General features: G+C 40.1%; 2 protein-coding genes across 2 annotated transcripts in view; both read left to right on the forward strand.

Annotated features, from left to right (window-relative positions):
* CDH12 (cadherin 12) overlaps positions 1-27,426 on the forward strand; it is an 805,590-nt gene that overhangs the window by 274,335 nt on the left and 503,829 nt on the right. The window lies entirely within an intron of this gene.
* Positions 5,771-6,709, forward strand: LOC137096813 (uncharacterized; the record flags this gene model as incomplete). The annotated part of the gene is made up of 1 exon (XM_067467043.1): positions 5,771-6,709. A coding segment is annotated over one exon (792 nt), but the record flags the coding sequence as incomplete, so codon positions are not given.

Here is a 27,426-nt window from a genome sequence, read left to right on the forward strand (position 1 = left end):
TGGATGGAAGCATGTGATTCAAGGTCTACATTTTCCCATCATTAATGAAGAGAAAAAACTATTGATAGCATTATCTTTGTCAGGTTAAGTTCTTCAATCACCTGTTCACCCAGTTCTTCTACCATTTCCTACATCATGCGGTTTTATTCCATCTCTGAGACCCAACCATACTTCCAAGTGGAATGTTTCATTTTGAAAGTGATAGTAGCTAGATTATCTTGAGGTGGTAACAGGTAGCTCCTAAGCCAGTTGAGCAATGAATCCACCCTGCAGTTTTATTTAACTTCAAAAAAGCTACAATGTGTCAAACCTACTTTGAGGGTGTGATTCAAGACCTACATTGATGATAAGGCCAGCAACATGCGTATTGCCTATAAAGATAGAATTAAATTCCAGAACAGATTCTCCATCCCACTGATGTAGAATTCACTAATGTGGAAACTGTCACTACCAAATCGCTGACAGATAGATCTCAAATTGTTGTGTTAGCCATGCTTAAAGCTATTTTTTATAACAAAATGAAATCCATTTAATTGATTGACTGAATGAATATGCTGACTTTCTCCCAGAGTAAGTCCTAAAAGAAAAGAAAAAACAAAAAGAAATGTGACAGAAAAAGACATTCCAGTATTCCACCTCAGTACCCTGTGCTCCACTAGTGGAGCCACTGTGCTATGAACCCTAGAGTGTGTGATAGAAGATTCAAAATTCAAATACAGCTCCATCAGTTGAAGACTTGTTGGCTAGAAATCAGCTGCTAGCTAAATCAAACAAAAGTGTACAAAACTGCAAAACAAAACCAATTATATACAATTCAGTGATTTTACATCTTACATTCTCCCAAGTGCTATGATTAGAAAATATTTATGTGGTTCTTGCTCAAAAATTGATCCTGAGCATTAGGTATAACAGGGAAACACTGTCTGACTTGCTCAGTTTTCTTCAAGTTGGTTGGTCCAAATTGCTTCACACTAAGCTAAATTGTTTCACATCCAAGCCATGGTAGATCATGCAATCTGAATAAGTAGAAATGGTGCTCTTTAGAATTGAGAATTTATCCAAAGTTACTTGACAGCCATGTGCAGTAATCTCCGGTGGCTTTCATGTCACTGGGGTAGTAAAGCTCTTCCAATTTAAATTGAAATTTTAGATATTTTACTGAAGTTGTAGACCACTCTGCCCAAAATAGATTCAGCAGCTTAGATTGCTCTTTGAATGTCAAATTAAAATTTGGAACTGATTCACTGAGCACTGACATTGAATCCACCAGACACCATTGCTGATTAGTCTATTGGAGTGTGATTACATTTGGAAATTGATTATTGGTTGCATAGGAATAAGATCTTTGATTTCTTCAGCTGTTGCCATAAGATTATAACTAGTACACTTAAAGAGAAGGTATTATGTATAGTTTAATAATATTAGCTTTAAACCATGGTGGCTAGACAATCAAATCCTACTAAAGGGTTCATCAGTGCTCTGTTTTTTTTAATAATCACTATGTGGACTTTAAACTGGTTCCAGGATTTCCTATGTAATCATCTGCACAGCAAAAACATTTTCTTCAAAATGCATTAAATTATCTGTGTAGATGTGCCCGAAGTATTAAACCCAAACATTGGTAGAGTTGCACATAAGTGTGAGAGTAATTGTTACAATTCTACACACTTAGTTTCAAAGTCCTCATATTTTTGGTGTAATAAAATAGTAAATGCTCTTCACATGTAGTACTATTATAATTACTAAAACGAACACATGTAATTTACAGTAGTAGGATTCCAGTATTAAAGATACCAATGTAACAAATTGCCACCAAAATTGGCTACATGACCAGGAGTCTCCATATTGAGACATATTAACTCAGGGGTACCAGAGATTATTGGGAATTCTTTCTTCTTCCTATTTTTGGGTTCCATAGAGTTCTAGTGGCTCAGTGTATTAATGTCAAATGTGAAAAATGATGAGGCTTTGAAGAGTAACTCAAAAATACAATGCCTGGGGCTCCTGGCAGAGGTGAAATGGATGCTTCTCTTTGAAGTTGGGTGTAGATATCTGTGTGGTACACACTTATAATACTCCTTTGTCTTCATTCAGAGAAAGCTCAAGTTCAGCAGAGATAAGGGCAGAGGTGGTGAAAAAGATTTGCCTTAGTGAAGAGATGGTTCATGATCTCCAACTTAAAAGACCACATACAGCTTAACATATTATTGGAAAGCTAGAGATGTAAAAATAAATTCAGTCAAAGACAAAGTAGAAATGAAATGTGAGTCTTTTTTTCTGATAGGGGCAAAAACCTTTATTCTGTAGTTCCAGATTATTATTATCATCATCATCATCACCCTACTTTTTCTCTCCACAAGGAGACTCAGTAGATATCAAAACAAGCAACTAGCAACAGCCAAAGATAAGAATGTCTCTTATACCCTTCAACAGCTTTTCAAATGACAATATAAGTGTAGATCTCCTAGGTAATGCGGACATGTTCTACAGAATTTCTGAGACAAATCCCTTTCTTTGTGACTTGCTATAATCTTCCCTTTTTGTTGGGAAATGTGTCACCCCTACCCATATGCAAAATGAGCAAACCACCCTAGGTAGTGGATATTGTCTCTCACACACCCACAGTTCAGGACCACTTTATCCTTTATGCATTTTAGGCAAAATTTTACAGCCTGTAACAACAGGATTAACAAAGAAAAATGAAGGGATTAAGAAGTAAAACAAAATAAAGATGGTTTTAATTTTCAATACTTAATGGATATGCATATCTTGAGATTAGTAGAGGTCGATAGGACAGTTCTTTTGAATGAAGTCTGTCTGACCCTAGTAATGCAGCATTGCAAGATAGGAAGATGAATACAAGAATGCATAGGATCTCTTCCCCCACCTAAGCTATTCAATCCAATGCTGACAGGAGACCAAAGCTGAATGTACCAAAAAAGTATGTAATCCACCCTCTAAACCACCCTTGGTAGTGAAGTTGATCCCTTCGCTAGCACAATTTAGATTATCTGATTTGAATTGGATTATACAAGGCCCCCTTTACACTGCCATATAAAATCCATTTTATATTGGATTTTATATGGCAGTGTAAAGGGGGCCTTGCCCCTTTACTTGCCCCTTTCCCGATCCCTCCTGCCGCACTTTAGTAGTATTGAGGGCTAGTTTTTTTGGGTTTCTTGTCGCACTTTAAGATCCTGCACCTTATGAATCGCCCTAGTGGCTCATAGTCATGGAGTTTACTACTGTTGCACTTTAAGACTCTAGCACTTTAGGTATCATCTAACTTTCGTGGCTAAAACGGTTACTATTTTGTATCACTACCATCCTACTGAAGTGTACTGTTTTCATCCATGTGGTCCCCCACCCTCCTTTGTATACTGTCCCTGATATTACTGACTAATGAGGGGGGCAGGGGAGGAAGTGGGCTGGAGCCCATGAAGAACAATGAGGAGGGGAGGGGGGATAAAGAAAACCAAGGTAATTGGCAAGAAAAAACGCCAACAATCCAAACAACTAACGAAACAGAGACTAAGTCCTTGGTCATGGACTGCGGCACAGAGGAGGGGAGGTGTTCCACTAGCCGAGGGGCCCCCATAGAGGTCGTGGTGGGAAGGAGGAGATGCGGAAAAAGGAGACCTCAAATTCGGCTTAATTCGGACCGTTTATCTACATTAACAACCCCAAACCGGTCTCCTAGGGTAAATTGGTGTAACCAGGTTGGCGGGCCCTCCGGATTGAAGGTGGTGCTGCTGAACCCCAGATCTGTCAAAGGAAAAACGACCTTTATCCAGGACTTAATCCTGGATGAGCGGGCAGATCTGGCGTGCATCACGGAGACCTGGCTGGATGAAGCTGGAGGAGTAAATCTGACCCAGCTTTGTCCTCCAGGTTTCTCCGTGCAGCACCAACCGAGATCCGGAGGTCGGGGGGGCGGGGTCGCAGTGGTCTATAGAGATTCCATCCATCTGACCAGGTGCCCCATCCCGCAGACCACAAATTTTGAATGCGTCTACCTGAGGGTGGGTGACCGGGACAGAATAGGGATTCTGCTAGTGTACCGTCCACCTCGCTGCACTACAGTCTCCCTACCTGAGCTAGCGGGGGTGGTCTCGAGCATGGTGTTGGAGTCTCAACAGCTTCTTGTGCTGGGAGACTTCAATATCCATGCCGAGGCGACCCTTACAGGTGCGGCTCAGGACTTCATGTCTGCCATGGCAACCATGGGGCTGTCCCAACAAATATCTGGCCCCACTCACTGTGCTGGACACACATTGGACTTGGTTTTCTGCCAGGGATGGGAACAGGGTGGCGGTGTGGAGGAGTTATCCATCTCTCCGTTGCCATGGACCGACCACTTCCTGATCAGATTTAGGCTCACTGCGCCCCCTAACCTCTGCAAAGGTGGAGGACCCATTAAGATGGTCCACCCCAGGAGGCTGATGGATCCGAATGGATTCCTGACGGCTCTTGGGGATTTTCCCGCCACCTCGGTAGGTGACCATGTCGAGGCCTTGGTCGCTCTCTGGAATGGGGAGATGGCCAGGGCAATTGACATGATCGCTCCGGAGCGTCCCCTCTCAAGTAGCCGAGCTAAACCAGCTCCTTGGTTTACTGAGGAGCTGGCAGTGATGAAGCGAAGGAAGAGGGAACTAGAGAGCGTGTGGCGTTCGGATCCGAGCGAGTCAAATCGAGCACGGTTTGTGTCCTTTCTTAGGGCATATGCCGTGGCAATAAAGGCCGCAAAGAAAACCTTCTTTGCGGCCACTATTGCATCTGCAAAGAACCGTCCGGCGGAGTTGTTTCGGATTGTCAGAGGTCTTTTAACTCCCGCCACCTCAGGCGGGAGCCCTGACAATTCGGTCACGCGCTGTGAAGCATTTGCTCGGTTCTTTGCAGACAAAGTCGCCTTGATCCGTTCTGGGCTGGACGCCGCGTTAAATGCAGTCTCTGAGGATGTAACAAGAGCACCTGCTTGTCCTATTTTGATGGATTCTTTTCAGTTTGTGAAACCCGAGGATGTGGACAAGATACTTGGAGGAATGAGGCCCACCACGTCCATCCTAGACCCCTGCCCATCCTGGCTTCTGAGGGAGGCCAGAGGGGGATTGGCTGAGTGGGTAAAAGTGGTGGTGAATGCCTCCCTTTGGGAAGGCAAGATTCCAGCGAGCCTAAAACAGGCTATTATAAAGCCGCTGTTGAAGAAACCATCACTGGACCCCACTAAATTGGACAACTTTCGGCCTGTTTCCAATCTCCCCTTTTTGGGCAAAGTCATGGAAAGCGTGGTGGCCTCACAACTCCAGGTATTCTTGAGAGACACGGATTATCTGGATTCGGCACAGTCTGGTTTCAGACCGGGACATGGTACCGAGACGGTCTTGGTCGCCTTAGTGGATGATCTGCGCCGGGAGCTAGACAGGGGGAGTGTGTCCCTGTTGGTGCTCCTGGACCTCTCAGCGGCCTTCGATACTGTCGACCATGGTATCCTTCTGGGGCGCCTTGCGGAAATGGGCCTTGGGGGCACTGCTTTGCAGTGGCTCCAGTCATTCCTGGAGGGCCGCACCCAGAAGGTGTTATTGGGGGACTCCTGTTCTACACCACAACCTTTGACTTGTGGGGTTCCACAGGGTTCCATACTGTCCCCCATGCTGTTTAATATCTACATGAAGCCGCTGGGTGAGATCATCCGGAGTTTCGGGGTGCGGTGTCATCTGTACGCAGATGATGTCCAACTCTGTCACTCCTTTCCACCTGCTACTAAGGAGGCTGTCGAGGTCCTGAACCGGTGCCTGGCCGCTGTAACGGTCTGGATGAGGGCGAACAAACTGAAATTAAATCCAGACAAGACAGAGGTACTCCTTTTCAGTCGCAAGGCCGAACGGGGTATAGGGTTACAGCCTGTGCTGGATGGGGTCGCACTCCCCTTGAAGGCGCAGGTTCGCAGCTTGGGTGTGACCCTGGACTCATCGTTGAGCCTGGATCCCCAGGTTTCAGCGGTGACCAGGGGAGCATTTGCACAGCTCAGGCTCGTGCGCCAGCTGCGCCCGTATCTCGGGAATCTGACTTGGCCATTGTGGTACACGCTCTGGTCACATCCCGCCTTGACTACTGCAACGCTCTCTACGTGGGGCTGCCCTTGAAGACGGCCCGGAAGCTTCAGCTGGTTCAGCGCGCGGCAGCCATGTTACTAACTGGAGCGGGATGCAGGGAGCACACAACGCCCTTGTTGTCCCAGCTCCACTGGCTACCGATTTGCTACCGGACCCAATTTAAGGTGCTGGTTTTGGCCTACAAAGCCCTAAACGGCTCCGGCCCAAAATACCTTTCGGACCGCATCTTGGCCTACGAGCCCACGAGGACCTTGAGATCGTCTGGGGAGGCCCTTCTCTCGATCCCGCCTGCCTCACAGGCACGTCTGGCGGGGACGAGAGAGAGGGCCTTCTCGGTGGTGGCCCCCCGACTGTGGAACACTCTCCCTGCAGACATCAGACAGGCGCCCTCCCTTATGTCCTTCCGAAAAAGCCTCAAGACATGGCTGTTCGAGAAGGCATTTAATTAAGTGCTATAATAATGTGGTAAAGATGACTGGAATGGAACAAGGAATATGAGATTGGTTATGATTCCACTATGAGACGAAGCGGATTATTTAGTGTAACTTTGTAATTGTTGTATTGTTAATATGTTGTTTGTAATTGCCTTTTTGTAAACTGCCTTTTTATATGTGTTGTACACCGCCATGAGTCGCCCTAAAGGGCTGAGAATGGCGGTTAACAAATGCATCAAATAAATAAATAAATAAATATTATTTGGCAGTTCCAAGCAGAAATCCAGTTCCAAGCAGAAAAGGTGGATTATCTGTTTTAATAATCTGGATTATATGGCAGTATAGAATGGGCCTGAGCTTACACTGCTTTATAATCCAGTTCAAAGCAGATAATTGGATTCTTATGGCAATGTAAATAGGATCTGGATTGTCCTTTGCTCCAAATGTAAAATGTTTTGGAAAGGTTCTGTGTCTACTGTGATTTTTTTTGTCATGTCAGGAGCATCCTGTTGTGAGATAATTGGCCGTCTGCAAGGACGTTGCCCAGGGGACGCCCGGATGATTTTTGATGTTTTATCATCCTTGTGGGAGGCTTCTCTCATGTCCCTGCATGAGGAGCTGGAGCCGATAGAGGGAGCTCATCCGCCTCTCCCCAGATTCGAACCTGCAACCTGTCGGTCTTCAGTCCTGCTGGCACAGGGCTTTAATCCACTGCGCCACCGGGGGTGATTAATGATGGACATATATAATTATGTGAAGAAATACGATTTTATTACAAAAATCAGACATATGTCGCCTTCCTGAGTGTGAATTTAAGAGATCACTGCAAAGAATGGATGCACTTTCTTTTTAGATTTCTTTTGATTTTAAACTCTTTGTCTGTGTCAATCTCTCCATTTTTTTGTCACTTGCAGGCATATTTGGTTTAATAAGGCTTAAAATATTCTAACCATGTAGAAAATGGCAGACCTGAAAAATAAGAAAGGAAAATCCATGAGTATTTCTCAGTGTGTAATTTGGTCTTTTTATTATTTCTATTAAATATGCATAGTCTGGGGAAGAAATAGCTATACATATTGCATGCTTCATACAGAAAAAAAAGTAGCTCCCTTTTTGCACCTTAGTTTGACAACAAAGCTTATGAAGAATAAAAAACTTATCTAATTGAAAGATGGTCAGGTTTATGTCTTGCAAAAGCAGTAAGTCATAAATGCGTGATCTGGTAATTCACTTCTCATGGATAATTCTTTTTTCTGCCTTCTGATCAGATGGTTGGAAAGTTAATTGATTCTTACACAAAAGGTGAGCTTAACACTTTCACTCTTTTTGAACAACTTTCTTGTTAGAGTTGTATAATTTCTTAAGTAACAAGTAGTGTAAGGATCAAGGCAGCAAGCAGTAAAAATCAAACCATGTGGCTTAGTATTGTGTAATTACACCCAGGGTGAAGTAGCCGTTGGGTAATAAAGGAGCAAAAGGCTACTCCTTGCTGAGGTGTTGGAGTTTTATTGAGGTGTAGGAGGGTTGGAGTATACTGAAGGTTGGAATTCTGAGATGCTTGTGTCTTGAGGAGATTGAAGATTGGAGTATCAAGAAGAATTGGACTACAAAACCAGCCTGCTGTAAGTAAGAAGTCTCCAGTTATCTGGAAGTATCAGGAAAAGAAGGCTTGAGAAGTATTCCAGTCTTCAACCACTACAAATAGACTCTGTATACTGTATATATATTTGTATAAAGTCTGCTGCAAAAAGGTGTGAGTTTACTCCTTGATCGGAGGAGGAAAGTTTTTGCAGCTGTTTGTGACTACACATATCAATCTTCATCGTGACATTTCTGTGCAGTTGGAAGATTCAGAACAAACACAATAGTGTAGTTCTGATACATTAAAAGTGCATGATTCCTTAGCCTGGGAGAGAAACAAATTTAAAGACTGTAGCTGCTACTAAACTTTTGTTTCAGTAAAATCATTAAAAAAAACTAATTCAGTTTGGAAAACACTAGAGAAGCACTACAGTTTGTTAAACACTCCAGATTGTCACCATCTATGAAGATGAATGCAGGGAATAAGTGTCAGTTTTATTAAAAGACAATGCATCCTGTATCTGATCAATGCTCAATTCTCATGCTGATCCCAGTCTGTCTAGGGATGGACAAAGTTTAAAAAAATTGCATTTTCTCACATTTTTAGAACATTGTCTTTAAAGCACACCCTCAAATATGAATTCCTTGGCCGAATTAAATAGACAGACCTATTTCCATTATGAGGGGCAGCGAGCTTTGTCTGCTTGCCATGTGGCTTTGAAAGAGGAAGAATCTCTTTGGAGAGAAAAAAGTCAGGACCATCATTTCACCTGAAGCCACAGCCCTGAGTCTATAAGATGAGATGCGTTTTGTGGAGGTCTTTCATACATAGCATTACCATGCATTAAAGTTCACTTGCTGGCAAATGCCACAAATCTCAGTTCAGTACTACAAGTATGATTGAATAAAAATTAATTAAAACTCAGACTCTGAGAATGATACATTCAGAGTTTTATGCTCAGAAAGACTTATCTGTCAGTTTTCCTTTCATGTATGAACCTTTCCCACCCTCATGCCGTTAGGGCGGGAGAGAAGTTTGCCTCCTCCCCCGAGGAGAGAACATTTTTGAGTTCCGATGGAACTCTGACTGGCCTGCCTCCTTTCTTGATTCTAGAGCCAAGTGTCGACCCACCACTCCCACCCATTAAACAGTATATTAGGGTTGCCGTTAAGGGGCCGGGTAGGATTTTTTCCCCCCTCTTACGCTCTAGGAGGGTTCTTTCGCCTACCCTATACTGTGGCAGGGCAAATTGGGGCAGTGTGTCATTAAATAGGTGATCACAGTAAACAGTTAGGAAAAGCTAAAATTTGGTGTGCGCTTAAGGCACCCCCTTCAGGGCATCCACAAATGTATGGGGAGTGTACAAAAACTTTTCTAGATATAAAAGTAGTCAGTGTCAGAAGCTATTTAAAAGTTTTGATCCTTTTCTGTATAATTAGTGTACTGTAAAAGATTTAACTTTTATTTATAAATTAAACTGGCAGTAGATGGCTAGGAAAGAAATTTCAAATCAGCACTGTATGGGGCAAAAATGTAGCATCATTTATATCACTGGTATATATTCACTAAGGCCCCATTTACATTGCTATATAACATTCAGATTGTCTGCTTTGAATTGGATTATATGGTGAGAGAGACTTGCATAATCCATTTCAAAGCAAATAATCTGGATTATTTTTTATAATCTAGATTATATGACAACGTAGATCCAACCCAAGACATTTAAATGGCTAAGAATGAGTTTCAATATGGGTGACAGTTAACAGTTTATGCTTTTATGCTACAAGAAAATGCTTTCGGCTTGCTTAGTGTTTTTTATCTTCATTGATCCCTTCCTCATCTAAATTATTTGTATATTCCTTGGTCAGTTTACGATCTATAGAACACTGAAGAGAATTTTCCTTTGTGTTCTTTTAACTTTCTCCAATCTTTGCTTGGATCTTACAATCTTATTTCACTATGAGAAGAATTTTTCCCCACATTTCAGAGAACTTAGCCAATACTAATATCTTTCAGAATTGGAAAACAACTTGCATTGCAGTGAATTTCAGTGATGAGTTGAACCCTCCTGACATGGCTGTCCAGTTTTGTTAGAGTTTTTCCTCCTTCCTTATTATTCCTGAGGTGTTTGACTTGCATACCTGGCACATGCAAATTTCTCTTTAGAATGAAATTCACGTATCCTACCTTGGAAGGCAAGATATTTGGTTGGTAGCAAGTGAAAAGTACTGTTTCATTCCAATTCAGGATCTTGCAATTATCCTATAGTTTTTTCTCCCTTTAGGACATCACTACAGCCTTTCATCCATGTGTGTATGTCTGTATCTCAAAAATATCTAGCAGATTTCCTGGCTGTTAGGATTGATAATTAAATCAGTACTATTAGGCTTGAATAACATTCTGGGTAAGAAATGTTTTACAAATTCAGTAAATAAATAAACATGCCTTGGACTACAAGAAGATAATGATGCTGGGGGAAATGGAAGGGAAAAGGAACAAGTGACTGGCTTGATCTTGAAGGGGCTGGGGTGGCGAAGGCAGACAGGGAGCTCTGGAGTTGACTGGCCCATGAGTTCACAAAGAGTTGGAAGCAACTGAATGAATAAACAACAACAAAAATAAATAATACATTTTTAAAAGGGTCATTAGTGCTATCACTCCAAACAGTCTCACTTTGTTTTTTGAAGGTCATAATTCCATTGAGTTATAGAAAATTGGTGGTCAATGAAACAAACTCAACAACAATTATTGTAGCGGAGTAGATCCCAAAACTATGTACAGTGGAATATTAGTGAGGGTTCTTCATTGCCATAGTGAGGATGGCCCCCAAGAAAGTCATATTGTGTATTTCCCATTCCTATTGGGAATCAGCCTGTGTTTGTGTTCCAGGATTATTTATTTATTTATTTACTTTATTTCTATACCGCTTTTCTCAGCCCTCAGGCGACTCAAAGCGGTGAACAACATCAGTACAAAATATCACAAAATAAGTATAGAGCAATTAAAAACAATTATCACATGAATCATTAACATCAGTATAACAATCATTAGCGCCTCAACAGTAAAATCAGAATCCAGTCTCATAATCCATTTTTCCGTATTCCTATGTTCAATTACACTGTTTAATCAAATGCTTGTTCGAACAGCCAGGTCTTCACTTTCCTCTGAAACGCCAGCAGGGAGGGGGCCAATCTGATATATTCAGGCAGGGCGTTCCACAGCCGAGGGGTCACCACTGAGAAGGCCCTGTCTCTCATCCCCGCCAAGCGTGCCTGTGATGCAGGCGAGACTGAGAGCAGGGCCTCCCCAGATGATCTTAGTGTCCTAGTCGGTTCATAGGAGGAGATGCGTTCCGAGAGGTAAATAGGGCCAGAACTGTTTAGGGCTTTATAGGCTAAAGTCAGCACTTTGAATTGTGCCTGGAAGCAAACTGGTAGCCAGTGGAGCTGGCGCAACAGAGGAGTAGTATGCTCCCTGAGTACCGCTCCTGTTAGCAACCTGGCTGCCGAGCACTGGACCATTTGAAGCTTCCGAGCAGTCTTCAAAGGCAACCCCACGTAGAGAGTTTTGCAGTAGTCTATGTGGGATGTAACCAGAGCATGGACTACCGTGGCCAAGTCAGACTTCCCAAGGTACGGGCGCAGCTGGCGCACAAGTTTTAACTGTGTGAATGCTCCCCTGGTCACCGCTGAAACCTGGAGTTCCAGGCTCAGCGATGAGTCCAAGATCACACCCAAGCTGCGATCATGATCATGATGCTTCTGATGTGGGCAATTCTGTGAGAAATGATGAGGGAAATTATGGAATGATGGTGCCGAGGTGCAAGATGGAGATGGTTTGGTCAATGATTTTCTTGCAGACAATGACAGAGATGCCCCAGTGCCAATTTTTTATGAGAATATTTCTTCTGGGCATAGGGATGGTGGTTTATTCCCTCTCTGTTTGAGCCCTCAAGATTTGGGTTTGGAAAACAATCTGACACCTGGAAATTTTAATGAGCAGCCAGAAAGGGAGTTGAAAAACAGGTGGCTGGAGTTTAGCCAGAACCGACAACAAACTCAAGGTTTATGTCACTCTGAAAGGCTTCATCAGATAAGAGCCAAGGGTGGGGGAAAATGAAACCAGTTTCTGGGTTTTGGGATATAAGGTTTGCTTCAAGAGAAAACCTGTTAGATCAGGCATAGTTTGGAAATCAAGTTCATGTGCCATGGAAATCCCGTTTAAGGGGTCTTGTTCTTGTGGATACTTCTAGCCTTTTGGTGTTGATTAGCAGCCTTTGGATTGTCTTTGCATCCTGTTGATTCCTATCTGGATAAATACTGCCTTGGATTGCTTTTATATCTTTTGTGGACATTGCTTTGAGTTACTGCATTTTACTGACCTTTTAAGTTTTGGAACTTCCCTATTTTCTTACAAGCATTTCTTTCTTCTGACTATTTTACTAAGCTCCAATAAAAAAGATTTGTTTCTTCACTCAACGTGTGGTGTGTGTTAAAATCAAAGGGCTTTTTCCTAGGCCTGGGTAACAACGGAAAAAATTGTTTCTAAAATCGATTTGTATTTGGGGTTTTTTTTTGTTTCGATATTTAAAATAATTACAAAATTTTCCCTTTAAAAAGTTCGGTATTTACGAAATTTCGTTAATATTTACAAAACGTTTTGTAAAGATGGCGCCCTTTTTTTTTTCAATATTTTTTCAATATTTTTTTAATTTAAATATTAATTTTTAATCTGGGATAAACTGAACACCTGGGATCAGATCCTGGGATATAAGTTCTGCCTGGAAGGGCCCTGTGATAATCCAATCAACTCTGGGTTTTTTTTTTTTGTTTTTGTACATCCCCCTGCCATTGGTATTCTGGATCATGTAGTTGTGCAGATTGCCCTAAACCTCCCTCTCCACTGCCATATACTCACGGGGAGTGGGTGGCTGGGAGTGGAGTGAGGAGGTCGGCGGGAGAGGACGCCCCCGGCTGCTCTTGCCCCGCCCCCATGGATGCCCCTTCCTGCCGCCGCTGCCCAGTCACTCCGAGCTTGAGATGGAGCCGGGGGCAGGGACAGCTCAGCTGGCCACCACCCCACCAGTCTCCCTGATAACCGGGCCTGCCGCTCCTCCTCCTCTTCCTCCCCCCTCACCCTCGGCATCTCCGAGTGGCGCGGCCTGAGGAGGAGGAGGAAGAGAAAGGGTCGGAGGATTGGGGGGGGAGGAACGGAAGGCCCCATGACCAGGGAGACTGGCGGGGTGGTGGCCAGCTGAGCTGTCCCCACCCCTGGCTCCCTGTCAAGCCTGGAGTGACAGGGCGCGCCGGCAGTGGAAGGGGCCATCCACAGGGGCGGGGCAAGAGCAGCCAGGGCAAGAGCAGCAGGCTGCGCCGCTCAGTGGGGGCGGGGAGGAAGAGGGACCCTGCTGCTGCTGCTGCTGCTGGAGGCGGAGAAGGAGGAGGATGGGAGGAGGAGGAGGAGCAGGCTTACCAGCAGCAGCAGGGTCCCTCTGGTCTCTGATAGCTTCCCGCGTCCCTCACTCTCGGCGCCCCTGGCAAAATAAAGTGTTCCGCAACGGCTTACTTGCTAGTTGCTTCACGTAATGGTTGAGCCACCCCTGAGCCCGCCTAATCAGAAGAACCCACAGGGCAATCAGCTCTGTGGGTTCTTCTGATTGGCTCCCGGAGCTCCCAGCAAGCATCTAGCCATCTTACGTATTTCCGAAATGGACGGAAATACAAAAATATTTGGCACATGCCATTTCGATATTTAAAAACACTTCTGGGTTTAAAAATAAGTTTTGTAATCATTTTGTAATTGCTAAAATTAACGAATATTTAACGAATTACAAAATTAATGAACGAAACCGCCCAGGCCTACTTTTTCCTGTCCTGGAATGCAACAATTCAATTACATCATTGGCCGAATGCCCAACAGAATTATTTTGAGAGGTGAGGAACATGTTGGAATCAGCCTCAGAGAGGCCAATAATGCAGCTCTCATTTATCTGTTGTGCTCTGTTTACCAGGTCCTTTGAGGACCAAGTAGTTCATATTTCTTCTGAATAGAATGCTAAAGTTATTATGGACTCTGAGAAAGTGCTCCATGTTTGAAGAAACATTTTCCCCATGTTCACCTTTCTAAGCACTGGAAGGCAGCATTGTATAAGGGTTTTCGACACTGTAATCTAATCATGATGCATCTTCCAGTTTGTGACTTGATTTATACCAATGGTAGCACCAGTCCATCACGAGCTGAAAATGTGGCTTTAAAAAAATAAAAAAAAAATCCAGCCATTTGATCTAACATGAATAGATATTAATTCTTTTAATATGCTTTAATGGGTAAATTCATTTTATGTTTTAATTGTCACACTGATGAACAGGTTTTTATGCTGCTTAAAATATCCCTCATCCATTTAAAAGTGAATTGTGCTCAACTATTTTAAATCAATTTTATCTGTAGGCCACAGTGAGATTCTATATAATTTAACTGACTGACGGCTACCTATCTGTAAGACAAATAAATAATTGTGTGTAGTGAGGGGGGAACTATGCAAGATTTATTTCTATGGGGTAGCATTCCTCAGTCACTTCTGAAAACAGAGTTCTAGACATATACAGCAAGAGAGCTCTCTTGTGGCATGTTCCCTTCTCACTGTAATGCAATGGATTAGACCCTTTCCCGACATCTGCAGTTCATGCTTTGAAAATCTTTTCTATAGCATTCTTTTATTTTCATATTATCTTGGGAGCAATAGTTATCGGTACAATCCTAAAGCCATATAGCCATATCACACTTTCCTCCCCTAGACAGAAGCCTCTGCAACAGATGAAAGCCTGAATCTAATAATGCTGGCATTTATATTGTGTGGCCTATGTGAAAATTTGAACTATGAGAAATGCATAATGTGAAATATAACAGTGACAGAAGGCAGACTGGGATTGCAGGGGCTGTGTGGCTATTTATAACAGATGGCAAGGAATAGAGGTAAGTTGTTCTTAAGAGAGATTTTTAAAAAAATAGGTAGCAGGAATTACTAACAATATGATCATGTACTATTCGTTGGACATGAAAATATAGTAAAAGAAGGAACTCTGGGTCGTTATGACAGATCTATGATAAAATGTAAAACAGAGGGACTTCTGAACGTGACTCCCATCACTAGAAAGAGATTGAAATGTGAGCCTGCAATTTTTCCTTGAGTTCTGTGATCTTCATCTGGCAATCCTTGAATGGGATCATCAAAAAGCATATTTCATGTTGGAGCCATTCACAAAACCTGTTTTCATCTGTCAGGGGAATAACTTCAGGGACTTGTCTTCACATTCCCCTTAAGAGTATATGTACATGTATATGGTCATCCATGAAAACTTTTTCCAACTTTTTTTCTCTTCTCTTTATTGACACTCAAATTACGAACAAAATTTCTCCCTGTTTTTTTTAAACACAATAGAAAGTAAACCAAACAACTTTTACAGGTAAACCTACTGTAAAGTCAGAAAATCCTCCCATTCCCTAAGAATAATGAATCCTTTCTACTCTATATCTATAGACTGTTAATACAACAAGGGGTGCATACACTGTGGAATTGATGAAGTTTGCCTCTGATTTAACTTGGAAGGTACTGGACAAACTGTGATCTTGCACCACAAGATGCAAAGCCAACCTTAAGAAATGGGGCCACAACGTGGAGTCCACAACATTCAAGTGTGAACAGCAAACCACAGACCACCTATTATAATGCACCTATTACAATGGAGAACCTTCTTATAGCAACACCAAAGGCACTCCAAGTGGTCAGCTAGTGGTCAAAGTACATTTAGTATAATCCCGACTTTTTAAAATACACTACAACTGTACCCTAGGTTCGCTTCTAATATGATAAATAAAAAAATTGGCAGGAATCAATGCTATGCAATTGTGAGAGTTGTAGGTTTACAAAACCTTTTGCATTATTTGCAAAAGGGATGTTAAACTGCATTAATTCTAAAATGTAGATGCACCCTTAGGCTTACTCTGCACCGTAGAAATAATGAAGTTTGACAGTATATTAATTGTTATGGCTCAATGTTATGGAATCTTGGGATCTGTAGTTTGGAGGGGCTAAAGAAGGCTAAAAAATTGTAAAACTATAACTTCCATGATTGCATAGCATTGACAGGTTAAAGCAGCATTTCTCAACCTGGGGGTCACAACTCTTGGAGGGGGTGTGTTGTGAGAGAGTGTTAGAGGGTTCGCCAAAGACTATCAGAAAACACGGTATTTTCTGTTGTCATGGGGGTTCTGTGTGGGAAGTTTGGCCCAATTTTATCACTGGTGGGGTTAAGAATGCTTTTTAATTGTAGGTGAAATATAAATCCCAGCCACTATAACTCCCAAATATCAAGGTCAACTTTCTCCAAACCCCACCAAGGTCCACATTTGGGCATACTGAGTATCTGTGCCAAGTTTGGTCCAGATCCATCATTGTTTGAGCCCACAGTGCTCTCTGGATGTAGGTGAACTACAACTCCCAAACTCAAGGTCAGTGTCCACCAAACCCTTCCAGTATTTTTCTGTTCGTCATGGGAGTACTGTGTGTCAAGTTGGTTCAATTCCATCATTGGTGGAGTTCAGAGTGCTCTTTGATTTTAGGTTAACTATAAATCCCAACAGCTACAACTCCCAAATGACAAAATCAATTTCCCCCAACCCCACCAGTATTAAAATGAGGGCATATCGCGTACTTGTGCCAAATTTGGTCCAGTGAATGAAAATGCAGCCTGCATATCAGTTATTTTCATTACGATTTCCAAAAGTAGTAAAATTACACTTATGAAGTAGCAACAAAAATAATTTTATGGTTGGAGGTCACCACAACATCAGGAACTGTATTAAAGGGTCGAGGCATTAAGAAGGTTGAGAACCACTGTGTTAAAGTGTTGTCAAACTCCATTTGACAGTGTTGATATACCCTTTAGAAATAAAGAAAAGCATTTTAAAGCCCCTTTATTTATTTTTAAAATAGTTATTTTTAAAAAGGATTCAAAAAGTAGTTTGTTTTAAAAAAGAAAAGCAATAGAAAATACAAAGAAACAGAAAATATAGTACCAGTAAATTCTGTTTTATCTCTTCCAGTATATATTTTCTGGACATATCAGGTATGTATTTGGCACACAGCCCCATGACACTAATTGCAAGAAATCATGTAAGAAATAAGAGATGAGTCCAGGAATCTTCTTGGATAATATTCTAGAAAATCCATGGGAAATGAATTTCAAGAAGGTGAGAACAGATCTTGTAATCAATAATGGCCTAGATTATTTCATAGCCTTTTTATTGCCTGCCTGCAGTACTTGGATAAATTAAGAGTGTTATAGTGACTGACTCTATTTTCTGTTTATTTGTGCTGGGCTGCACATTCAGATACAGGGTTGCTTATTATCAGGTGTGGGCTTTAAATGAATGTCAGATAGTCAGCTTAGTATGTCTGTAATCCTGCAGACATATACTTAAGAGTAAGCCCTAATGTATCCAATAGGGCTTATTTCTTTGCAGGCTTAAATAGAATCATGCTTAGGGGGAAAACGAGAAATATCCTAAAGCCAAATGTATGGCTTATTCATTTCCTCCAAAACTCTTCATCATAAAGGTAGGTGGGAAGCAGTACCTTTTAATTCACAGCACGATGCTTGCAATGCCCTCACTTTCTCTGCTTGAGGCAACAGAATGTTTCCAAATAAGGATGTAAAGCTACTTTATAACCTGCATGCAGATTTTCCCCCTAGTAAAATAATAGGAGAATAGCTGAGAAGAAGTGTGATAAATTAATGCTGTGCACCTTTTTGATATGTTTCCATAGAAAACGTATAATTTTAGATAATATTGGCTCACCTACAAATCTTGCAAACTGTGTCTCTTAAGAATTAAGTGCTTATCAAATTGATAGTCTACGGAAATGAAGGAGATTAGTTTCACTCAATGTCATATTCTCATGGCACGTGTACTCCTTGTGTAAGCCTTTAGACCTGAATTATGTTGGTTTGTTTCAACTAAAGTTGCAGGAGCCCCCGGTGGTACAATGGGTTAAACCTTTCTGCTGCCAAGACTGAAGACTTGACAGGTCAAAGGTTCGAATCTGGGAAGAGTGTGGATGATCTCCATCTATCAGCTCCAGCTCCCCATGCAGGGACATGAGAGAAGCCTCCCAAAAGGATGGTAAAACATCAAAACATTTGGGCGTCTTTGGGCAACGTCTTTGCAAATGGCCAATTCTCTCACACCAGAAATGACTTGCAGTTTCTCAAGTCGCTCATGACACAGGAAAAAACAAACAAACTAAAGTTGCAGATCATCCAGGCTTTTATCCTTCAATGTGAGGTTGAATAATTAAATTTATTTTCTATTATGACAGAAAATATGTATTCCTATATAGTATTCTTCCTGTATTTTATTCTGAATTGCAGTGCTAGAATTATTCTGAATGGAAGCAGTGTTTTCTTATGTAAAATCCATGTTTTCTGTGCAATGTTTTCTGCACTGAAAACCCATTTTCTGCACAGAAAGGAGTTTTCCACTACAATTTTGTTTTTCATAAAACAGTTCCTGTACATTACTTTGGGGTGCTGAATTTTCACACTGTATTTCTTCAAGTTGCTTCCTATCTATGCTAGGCTTAAGGTGAATTGATCACAGAGCCCTTCCATTCTTTTCTTTCTTTCTTTCTTTTTTTTTTTTTTGAGAGGGTGGAGATTTCTTTAGAAGAGATTTGCAATCCTCTGAGGTGGAAAGGAAGTGACTTGCCCAAGCTCACCCTGTGGAATTCATGGCAAAATTGAGATCTCCATTATTCACAAGGATTTCATACATGATAAGTTTATACATCTGTAGTTGTTTCATGTCTGCAAATTGCTCATTTCCTGGAATTAATAAATGCAATACATTTTACACTGTAAATGTTCTTAAGCTGAAAGGATGACACAGATCTGAAATAGCTCACTTTGCCTTTCTTAATTCTCACTGTGACACCAAAAATTAGTGGCACTGTATATCTGTTATTACCACTTCCTAGATTGTATGAAATGTTATAGTTGTGATTATATAATTTCTTTTTCATTGAGGTATCTGTTTTAAGTGTGATTAGTCTTTATGAAGTTAGCTATCTTTAATTTGCCATTCCTTTCTAAGGTTCTTTACTGGTTTTAAGAACAAACAAATATGTATACACATGGAAACAATGAAAAGGGGAAACAGATTTAGGACTTTATCTACCACAATTGTGCTATGATTGATAGCAGATACATACCAGATTGAGCGACTTCAAAATCGTACTTATTAGGCTTGTTTGAATTTTAAAAAATGGTTCAAAACTCGTTTCGGATGTAGGAGAAGCTGGTGGTTTGATTCTAAAGTTAATTCCGATTTTCACAGAAAAAAATGTTCAAAACTTTTTCAAAACTTCCAAGATTTCCGAATCCTTTCGTTAATGGTTTGAAAGTGTTATTTCCTGTTGAATTGGGTGGTCTTTACTTTGAAAGTAGTTGTTTTACTCCGGGAGCAGGGAAAAGCAAGTGGAGGAAATTCCTTCCTTCTCCAGTTTAACACTGGCTTCTCTGGCTTGAGGAAGAAACAGGGAAAGCAAACGGAGGAAATTCAGCCTTCCCTGGTTTAAAACTGGCTTCTCTGGCTTGAGGCAGAAACAGGGAAAGGAAAGGGAGGAAATTCAGCCTTCCCTGGTTTAAAACTGACTTCTCTGGCTTGAGCTGAAGCCAGGGACCAGAATAATTTCTGACTCACTTCCTGAGTCGGAAGGAAAATGGCGAGACTAGCTTCGGAAGGGCAAAGGGACTTCAGGTTTCCTAAAAAAGTTCAAAATTGCTTTAAAAAAGTATTTTTTTCTGAATTTAATCCAAATTACAAAGATTCCGACTGGACCTAACCATGCCTAGTACTTATCTTCAATTGTGTAATTCTACCAATTCACTAGTTCATGGTCTTGCAATCATACTTCCACATATGTTCATAAACCAGTAGTACCAATGTTCTTTACGAAAAAATACAGAAATTTTGTAATTGCAGCTTCGAGCAGGCCTTCAACTGAGTATATCTTGAAACGACACTGGAATGGACTAGGATTATGAATTTTGGCTATGACCCCAGGACTGGACGAAGCGGATTTTTAGTATAAGTATATGTTATGTTTGTATTGTCTGGTTTGTATTGTCTTGATTTATTGTACACTGTCTCTTTTTTGTTGCTGTTCACCGCCCCGAGTCGCCCTCGGGCTGAGAGGGGCGGTCAATAAATGCAAATAATAAATAAATAAATAAATAAATAAAAACAAAAAAGGGCAAATATTGCTATGAAATATAAAATGAAAGAAAAATGGGCAGTTTGGGAATAGTGAATAGGAGGGCAGAAAAGAACTGGCTCTTTTTTTATCTATGATAGATGATGGGAATATTGTGTGATTGAGAGCTATTGTTGAATTTTACCTATCAATACTTTGAAATGGGACAATCACGGGGAAGAAGCAATCTAGAAGCATAGTTTATTTTCCTTATGTGATAAAGCCCTTAGTCTAAAATCCTACATATGTCTACTCAGAAGGAAGTTGAAATATCCATTATTATCAAGAATTCTATATCCAAGTTGAGGTGGAAAATAAACATATCTGGAGAAATTATGTACTACTACATTGTTACTTTTACTGCTGTGCTTGTTTAACCTTAGCTTTGATGAAATGATCTAATGTTTAAAAATGTACAAAATATCAATGAGTCTATAAAATCATCAACCACACAAGTCATAAATATTCATATGTTTAATATGATCCAAGATCTTTGAAATTTTTAAAAAGTTGCAAGTGCTCTGCGTACTACAGCTAGTTGTATTATGCATTCAAGCATGCATAGCACATAATACCTCTATGTGAACCAAGCCCAGATAACCCCAGATCCCCTTCAGGGTGAGAAGGGCGGCATATAAATGTCGCAAATACATAAATAAATAAATCTTTAACAGAGTCAGGTCACACATATGGTGAATCATGCATTAACATCCCATGAACAAGAGCTCAACAACACTGCAAGAAGTGTAATTTAAGACAAAGAGGTTTTTATATTGCTATAAGTATTTGTAGAAGTAAAACACTGATTGGCACAGCATTCACTAGAAGAAATTTGGAAAACTTATTTTTACAATTACAACAGTTCTAGGAAATACAAAGCTAAAGAGGTTTGGAATTTGGAAATCCTAAAGTAAAACTATATTTTATTTTCTTGACAAGATTTGTTCAGAAGACGTCTGTCATTCTTTGTCTTTCATGGCTAGATAGGGATTTGGACCCTGGATTGAGTCATAGACCAGCACTCAATCCATTTATAAAGTCTAAGCAAGACATTGGGAAAGTCACATACCTTATGTATAAAGGGAGCAAATACTACAATTCAAAAAGTTTGAAAAGTTATTTTTAAAAAAGTAGTTTGCACTGATATGTCCAAAATAGTTAACTGAAATTATATTTATATTCAAAGTAAGTATGGTAAAATGACTCAAAAGCAAAGGGAATTGTTGTTGTGTGACTTTAGCGTCAATAAAAAAGACACTATCATGTACAAGCTAGGAAATGTATTGCAAATGTTGTCTAGTTTGGTATTGTATCATTTGAAGGAATTTTACCTTACATTTTCAAAATCTATGATTTATTAGTGTATGATCGCAGAATACAAAAAATACCTCCCTCAGAACTTCTTTTTTTGTGTGTGCAATATATCGCATATACCCTTAAGGAGACTTAGTCTTCATAATATCCTCAGTCTAAGATATTCTTTCAAGCAATATTCTGTGTGAAAGAGTGTGTGCATAATAGAACTATCTTGTATTCTATTAACTCCACAAATGTCCATAGCATTCTGCTGCTTTCCTGAAAAAGCGGAAACTGATATTGTTAAATTGTCTAGCCTACACATGCGAAGAGGCACCAAGTGCTTTTGGCCAGAGCCACATGTAGACAATGGGTGTGGAGATTAATGTGATACTATCTACTTTGGAAATAGTGTGTCGAAGTTTTTACTTACTTTCTCCAATAAATCAGAAGTGCCTCCTTCTCCTTTATCTGTTTTATTAATACTTGCTTCCCCTGGCTATTTCTTTTAAACAGAAGATATAAAGTGGTTATTTTTCACCTTCTGCATTGGCATCAGGAAATATATTTTTCTCTACTACATAGCTTCTAGGAAGCTTTCCTACTTTAATCTTTGGGGGAAAATACTATTAGCAGCTTTAACTAATATTTTATCACTTTATCACTGGCTGGAGAAAACCATCGGATACTGTTTTTATGCTATTTTTGTGTCTCTACATATTAATCTCTGTGATCATGGATCCCAGTTGTTTCTTAACTATGTTAATTTAAGAGATTTCTTGTTTACTACTGCAAAAGTCTTCTACCCACAAGTAAAAAGGCAAGAAGACGAAACAGTATGCCATCCCTCTCTATCTCTCCTCTGTTTTCTCCTCTCTGCTAGCGTTGTTATATGCAGGACTGCTTCAAACATTATGACGAGATCCAATATATTGTAATAAGCATTTTAGACCAGGAGAGAGGAAGAATTTAGTTCAAGACTTTATACTTCATTAGACAAAGCTAGAGAAAATTAGGAAAAGTGGGAAAAATGTATTTTTGGGTGGAGCTTCATGGCATTTTGTGGTGTTCTGTGATTAAAGATGAAGAATTTACTCACCCCTATCACACAAGATTGGCTCTTCCAGTTTCCAACTCAAGCATCTGCTGAATACCCATCACAAGGGCAGGCAATGTCTTACTTTAAATTAGATATCATTTTCAAGATACCACTTTCCCTTGTGTCGTTTGTACTGAATCAGGGATAAGGCACCCTTGTTTAACACTTCTTTCAGTGGGACCCACACCATCTGAAGGAGCATTAGCAGACTGGCCACAAGAATGCCCACATTTTCATGTCACTAAAACCCTCTAAAACGGAGATTTCCATTTTACCATAACATTAGCACCTTTTGTCATTTCTATGTGAATGAGGAGCTCTGGCATTGATTGCAATCAAACTCCAAAAACCCCAGTTTTGACACATTTCAGAAAAGGAGTCCCATGGGAACTGACAGGAAGTCCTCTTGCAAAATTTGATGGACTCTGTGGGATAAAGTCTTTAAAATGGATTTTAAACAGCCACCATCTGATGAAGTCCTTTCTGCTTCATAAAGTTCTGAAGATGGTTATGAGTATTTGTCTGTGTAAAGTATTTCATGGGGTTGTTGTGATATGAATAAAAGTGATGAAATTTGAATAAAAAATAATGAAGAGGTTGATGCCTAGATCTTACAGTTCCTGGACACAATTTCAGACAGGGAACAAAGTGGTGTGAGATGGCTACATGGTTTGGTGTATGCACACTCCTACATGAGAATATGGATATGATGGATGAAGTTATACAACCTCTTCTTGATCAACACTTGTCTTATTTGGATTGTTAGAGATCATCCTCCTTCCTTTTGTTTCCCTTTCTTGCTACTGTAAGGCTAATATACATTGTTGATCATTATTTAATTGGGCCGAGGTTTTCTTGACTTTTCTTTGTTGGCTTATTTTCCAAGGGTAGGTTCTCTGGAGAAGGTTGATTTTAATTTGTTGAATTTGATCTATCATTCAGACAGACCCAAGACCAGTTAATAAATAGTTACCATTTCCTCAAAGCAGTAGCGTGGACATTGATTCTGTTCCTTGCTAAAAGAAGAAGGCAATCCAGCATCCCCCAAGCTGAAAGAGAGTTAGGACACGTTAATGCTAAAAAGACATTTAAAGCAGCTTGGGTGTGACAACACCTATAAGACCCTAAATGGTTCAGGCCCAGAATATTTGCAAAACTGCATCTCTGTATACAAACCATCTTGAACACTGTGATCTGCTGAGGAGGCCCTGCTCTCAGTTCCACCCCAGTCTCATGCACAGCTGGTAGGAATGAGGGAGGGGGCCTTCTTGTGATTGCTTCCCGCCTCTGGAACTCCCCTACCAAAAGAACTAAAAACTGCCCCTTCTCTCCCTCCCTTTAAAAAGGTTGCTACACATTTATGCACTTTGGTGTACTGAGAGGTGGAAGACTAGTTCATCTCTATATTTATCATCACCAGATATCTTAAATCCTATCCAGATACTTGAATTGTTTTCAGCCTGTTGGCTGATGGAATGAACCCAGCTCTTAACAAGGTCTTAGCTTTTTAAAATGTTTTATTCAGTTAATACGTATTATATGATTATGTTGATTATGAGTTATTTAAGTTGTATTTTTGTTCATTTTTATTTGGTGTTAAGTTTATAGTTAGGTTGATTGTATATTGTTTGATGTATTCTGTTTTGATGTAATTTGTTTATATGTTCTTTGTAGGCATTGAATATTTGCCATATGTGTTGGAAATGGCCCTTAGCCCCTTCAGAGAGATAGGGCAGTCTACTACTACTACTACTACTACTACTACTAATAATAATAATAATAATAATAATAATAATAACTACACTAAGGGAATGTATAAACAGGAGGTTGGGTGTAGAAAAATCTTCCATCTAGAATGCAACAAATTGGTTTGGATCAGTCCTAATTTTAGATGGGTTTACTAAACCCCATCGACACTACCATATAATCCACTTTCAGAATGTAGATTAACTGTATTAACCTAGATTACATGGTAGTGTAGACTCATATAATCAAATTGAATGCAGTTCAATGTGCATTATATGAGTGTACACTAACCATTATAATGCAGTTCAAACTCGATTATATGACAGCGTAGATGGGACCAGAGAGGACATCTATAACATTTTAATTCAAGAATGGTCTTCCTACCTGTCAGAGAATATGTAGCAAGGCATCACTGGGAACAGACACATTTTATCTCTGTTTCTTTTAAAAAACCTTTCTGTAAAGCAGTAAAACTCTCCAAAACAGCTTGAGAAGCAAGCTGTAATTGGAAGAGGAAATTGTGAAGACTGTCTCCTTGCCCTCCTTTTTCAAGGTGCTTGTGTTAATGGAAGAATCTAGTTCCATTAAAATAAGGTGCCTTTCTATTTGAACAATACACAATTATTCTGTTCACTCAATAAACCGGTTAACTCTGCAAGTCCATCAGGTTGATGCCTAATGGACAACTTAAATACCATTTCTCCCATCAGATAGTACAATTGGAAAAACCTTTACTTCACTGTGTGCTTTTAAAATGTTGTCACCTTGCTGTTAGAAAATAACTTCCTAAAAATAGTACCAAGTGGTTCCCACCTAGAGTGATCTTTTTTTTTTGTTTTGTTAATTTTAAAAGTTTAATTTGTTTGGAAACTTGAAAACATTTTTCACTTTTTGTCAGCAGAAATGTCAATCTTGGCAACATGAATCCCTTATAACAACTAAAAAGCCTTTTCTAGATCAAGTTTCATTTTCAGATTGCTAGATTATTTTCCATTGATCATTTTTGTTTTTATTTTCCCCTTCAGTTTATTCATACATTCTGATCTGAAACATTTCCTCAAGCAATTTAGACTGTTTCCAAAAAAACAAAACAAAACAAAAACACTCTTCTATCTATCTTCTATTTAAAGCAATAACCTTTAAAAAAGGAGTCTGTTATGTGAAACTGTATAACGTTTTAATTCTATAAAATAAAATAAAATGGAGACTTGATTGAAAAAATATCAAAAATCAAACTTCCTTCTGGAGACTTTTTTTTCTTCAGATGAAGTATAGCAGTTAATAGAATGGAGTGGAAAGGTAGATACAATATGCATTATTGTCTCAATTCCACTTTTAAGTAACTTTCCTTTATCAGTGGTCTGCATTTCTACCAGATAAAAAGGAGCAAAAGTATCCCAAATAGTCCCTGACACGCATAGTGGTGATAGTCATTCAGTCTGCATTAGAAGCAAGATTAGCTAAATTGAAATTGGTCAAAAGACGAGCAAGGCATGATTTATTTGTTCAGGTCACCTTGTAGTTCCTGGACCCCTGAAAAGCTAAAGAAAAATCGGGATAAAATTAATGCCGTAACTGCATGATCATTTTTACACTTGGATGCTCAGTTCTGCTGTGCGAATCATAAATCTATCAGTTTAGGATAAAGTCAATGACATACTCACATTTGGACTGTGGTGTGTAGCTGCCTAGAAAAAATATTGTTTTCTCTTTTCTTGATGTGTAGAACATGTTGCCATCCAGACACTGAAATGAAACTTTCATCAGCCCTAATCCTTGTGATCATTGAGTATGACAGGTGGAAGGTACAGTCCAATACTACCAAGAGTTCAGTGTTCTCCATTTCTACTCTGAGCCCCATGGGCCTTGAAATACTGCCTCTAGATGAGTTGCAGCACTTGCTGCCTATAGATAATTTTGAAAATATTTCTGAAAGATGCTCAAGCTCAGGTTTGTGTGTGACTTCAAGAAGAGGCTATGTGTATGGGACAATAACTACCAAGATGTCTTTGTACTACATTATTGTTGTGTGCCTGCAAGATTTCTTAAATCTTGGGCTGGGCTGGACCACTGTTGCTTAAGACTGACCCTTGGATTCAGCAGAGGTGAATGACATACTCTACTCACCAACTACTGTAGCGGTAGGAGCAGAGTCAAAATCATCCAGCAGAACCCAATCTCATTAATCACCACTGGAAGGTCACCCTTACCTATGCTGTTGCTTGTCACTTTGACAGCAGTCATGGAGCTCTAGATTGCTCCTGGCAAGTTGTTTATGTGACCCAGGGAAAGGAGGGGGCAACCATTATCCTTTTCCCAAGAAAATTCCCTTGAAGCATACCTTGACTTCTGCTAACTCAAGGTAAATCAGGCAAACTGGTTTTACCCCACACTAGGGGTTGGAAGTCCGTAAACGTCTTATGGATGTCTAGGAGTGACTTCTGACTCAATTGATGGTTTGTGGCCCTTGTAGATAGGCCCCTGGCAACTCTAAGGTGAACTTACTGCTGGCCTGTTTGGTGGAGAATTCTGTGGTTTGTAGTTTAGTGAGGCCAAGGACCTCTCTGGTTGAGAATTTTAAAGGCTCCTCCCTAAACTGCAAATCCCAGAATTCAACAGTAAGCAGCCATAGATTTTAAAGTGGTATAGAAATTTTGAACAGTGTAGTGTGATAATCCCTCGGTCTCCAGATTAATAATCCATTGTTCAAGTAACTACCCTATGCTTGCTTACATTGCATTATAAGCAAAGTTAATAAGTCTAGATATTAAACATGTACACAACCTGAATTGTGCTATTTTGTGGAAGGTAAATGTAATGTCTTTGATTATAAAGAAATCAAT

Source organism: Anolis sagrei, chromosome 4 (assembly GCF_037176765.1).
Source record: "Anolis sagrei isolate rAnoSag1 chromosome 4, rAnoSag1.mat, whole genome shotgun sequence".
NCBI classification, from domain to species: domain Eukaryota; kingdom Metazoa; phylum Chordata; class Lepidosauria; order Squamata; family Dactyloidae; genus Anolis; species Anolis sagrei.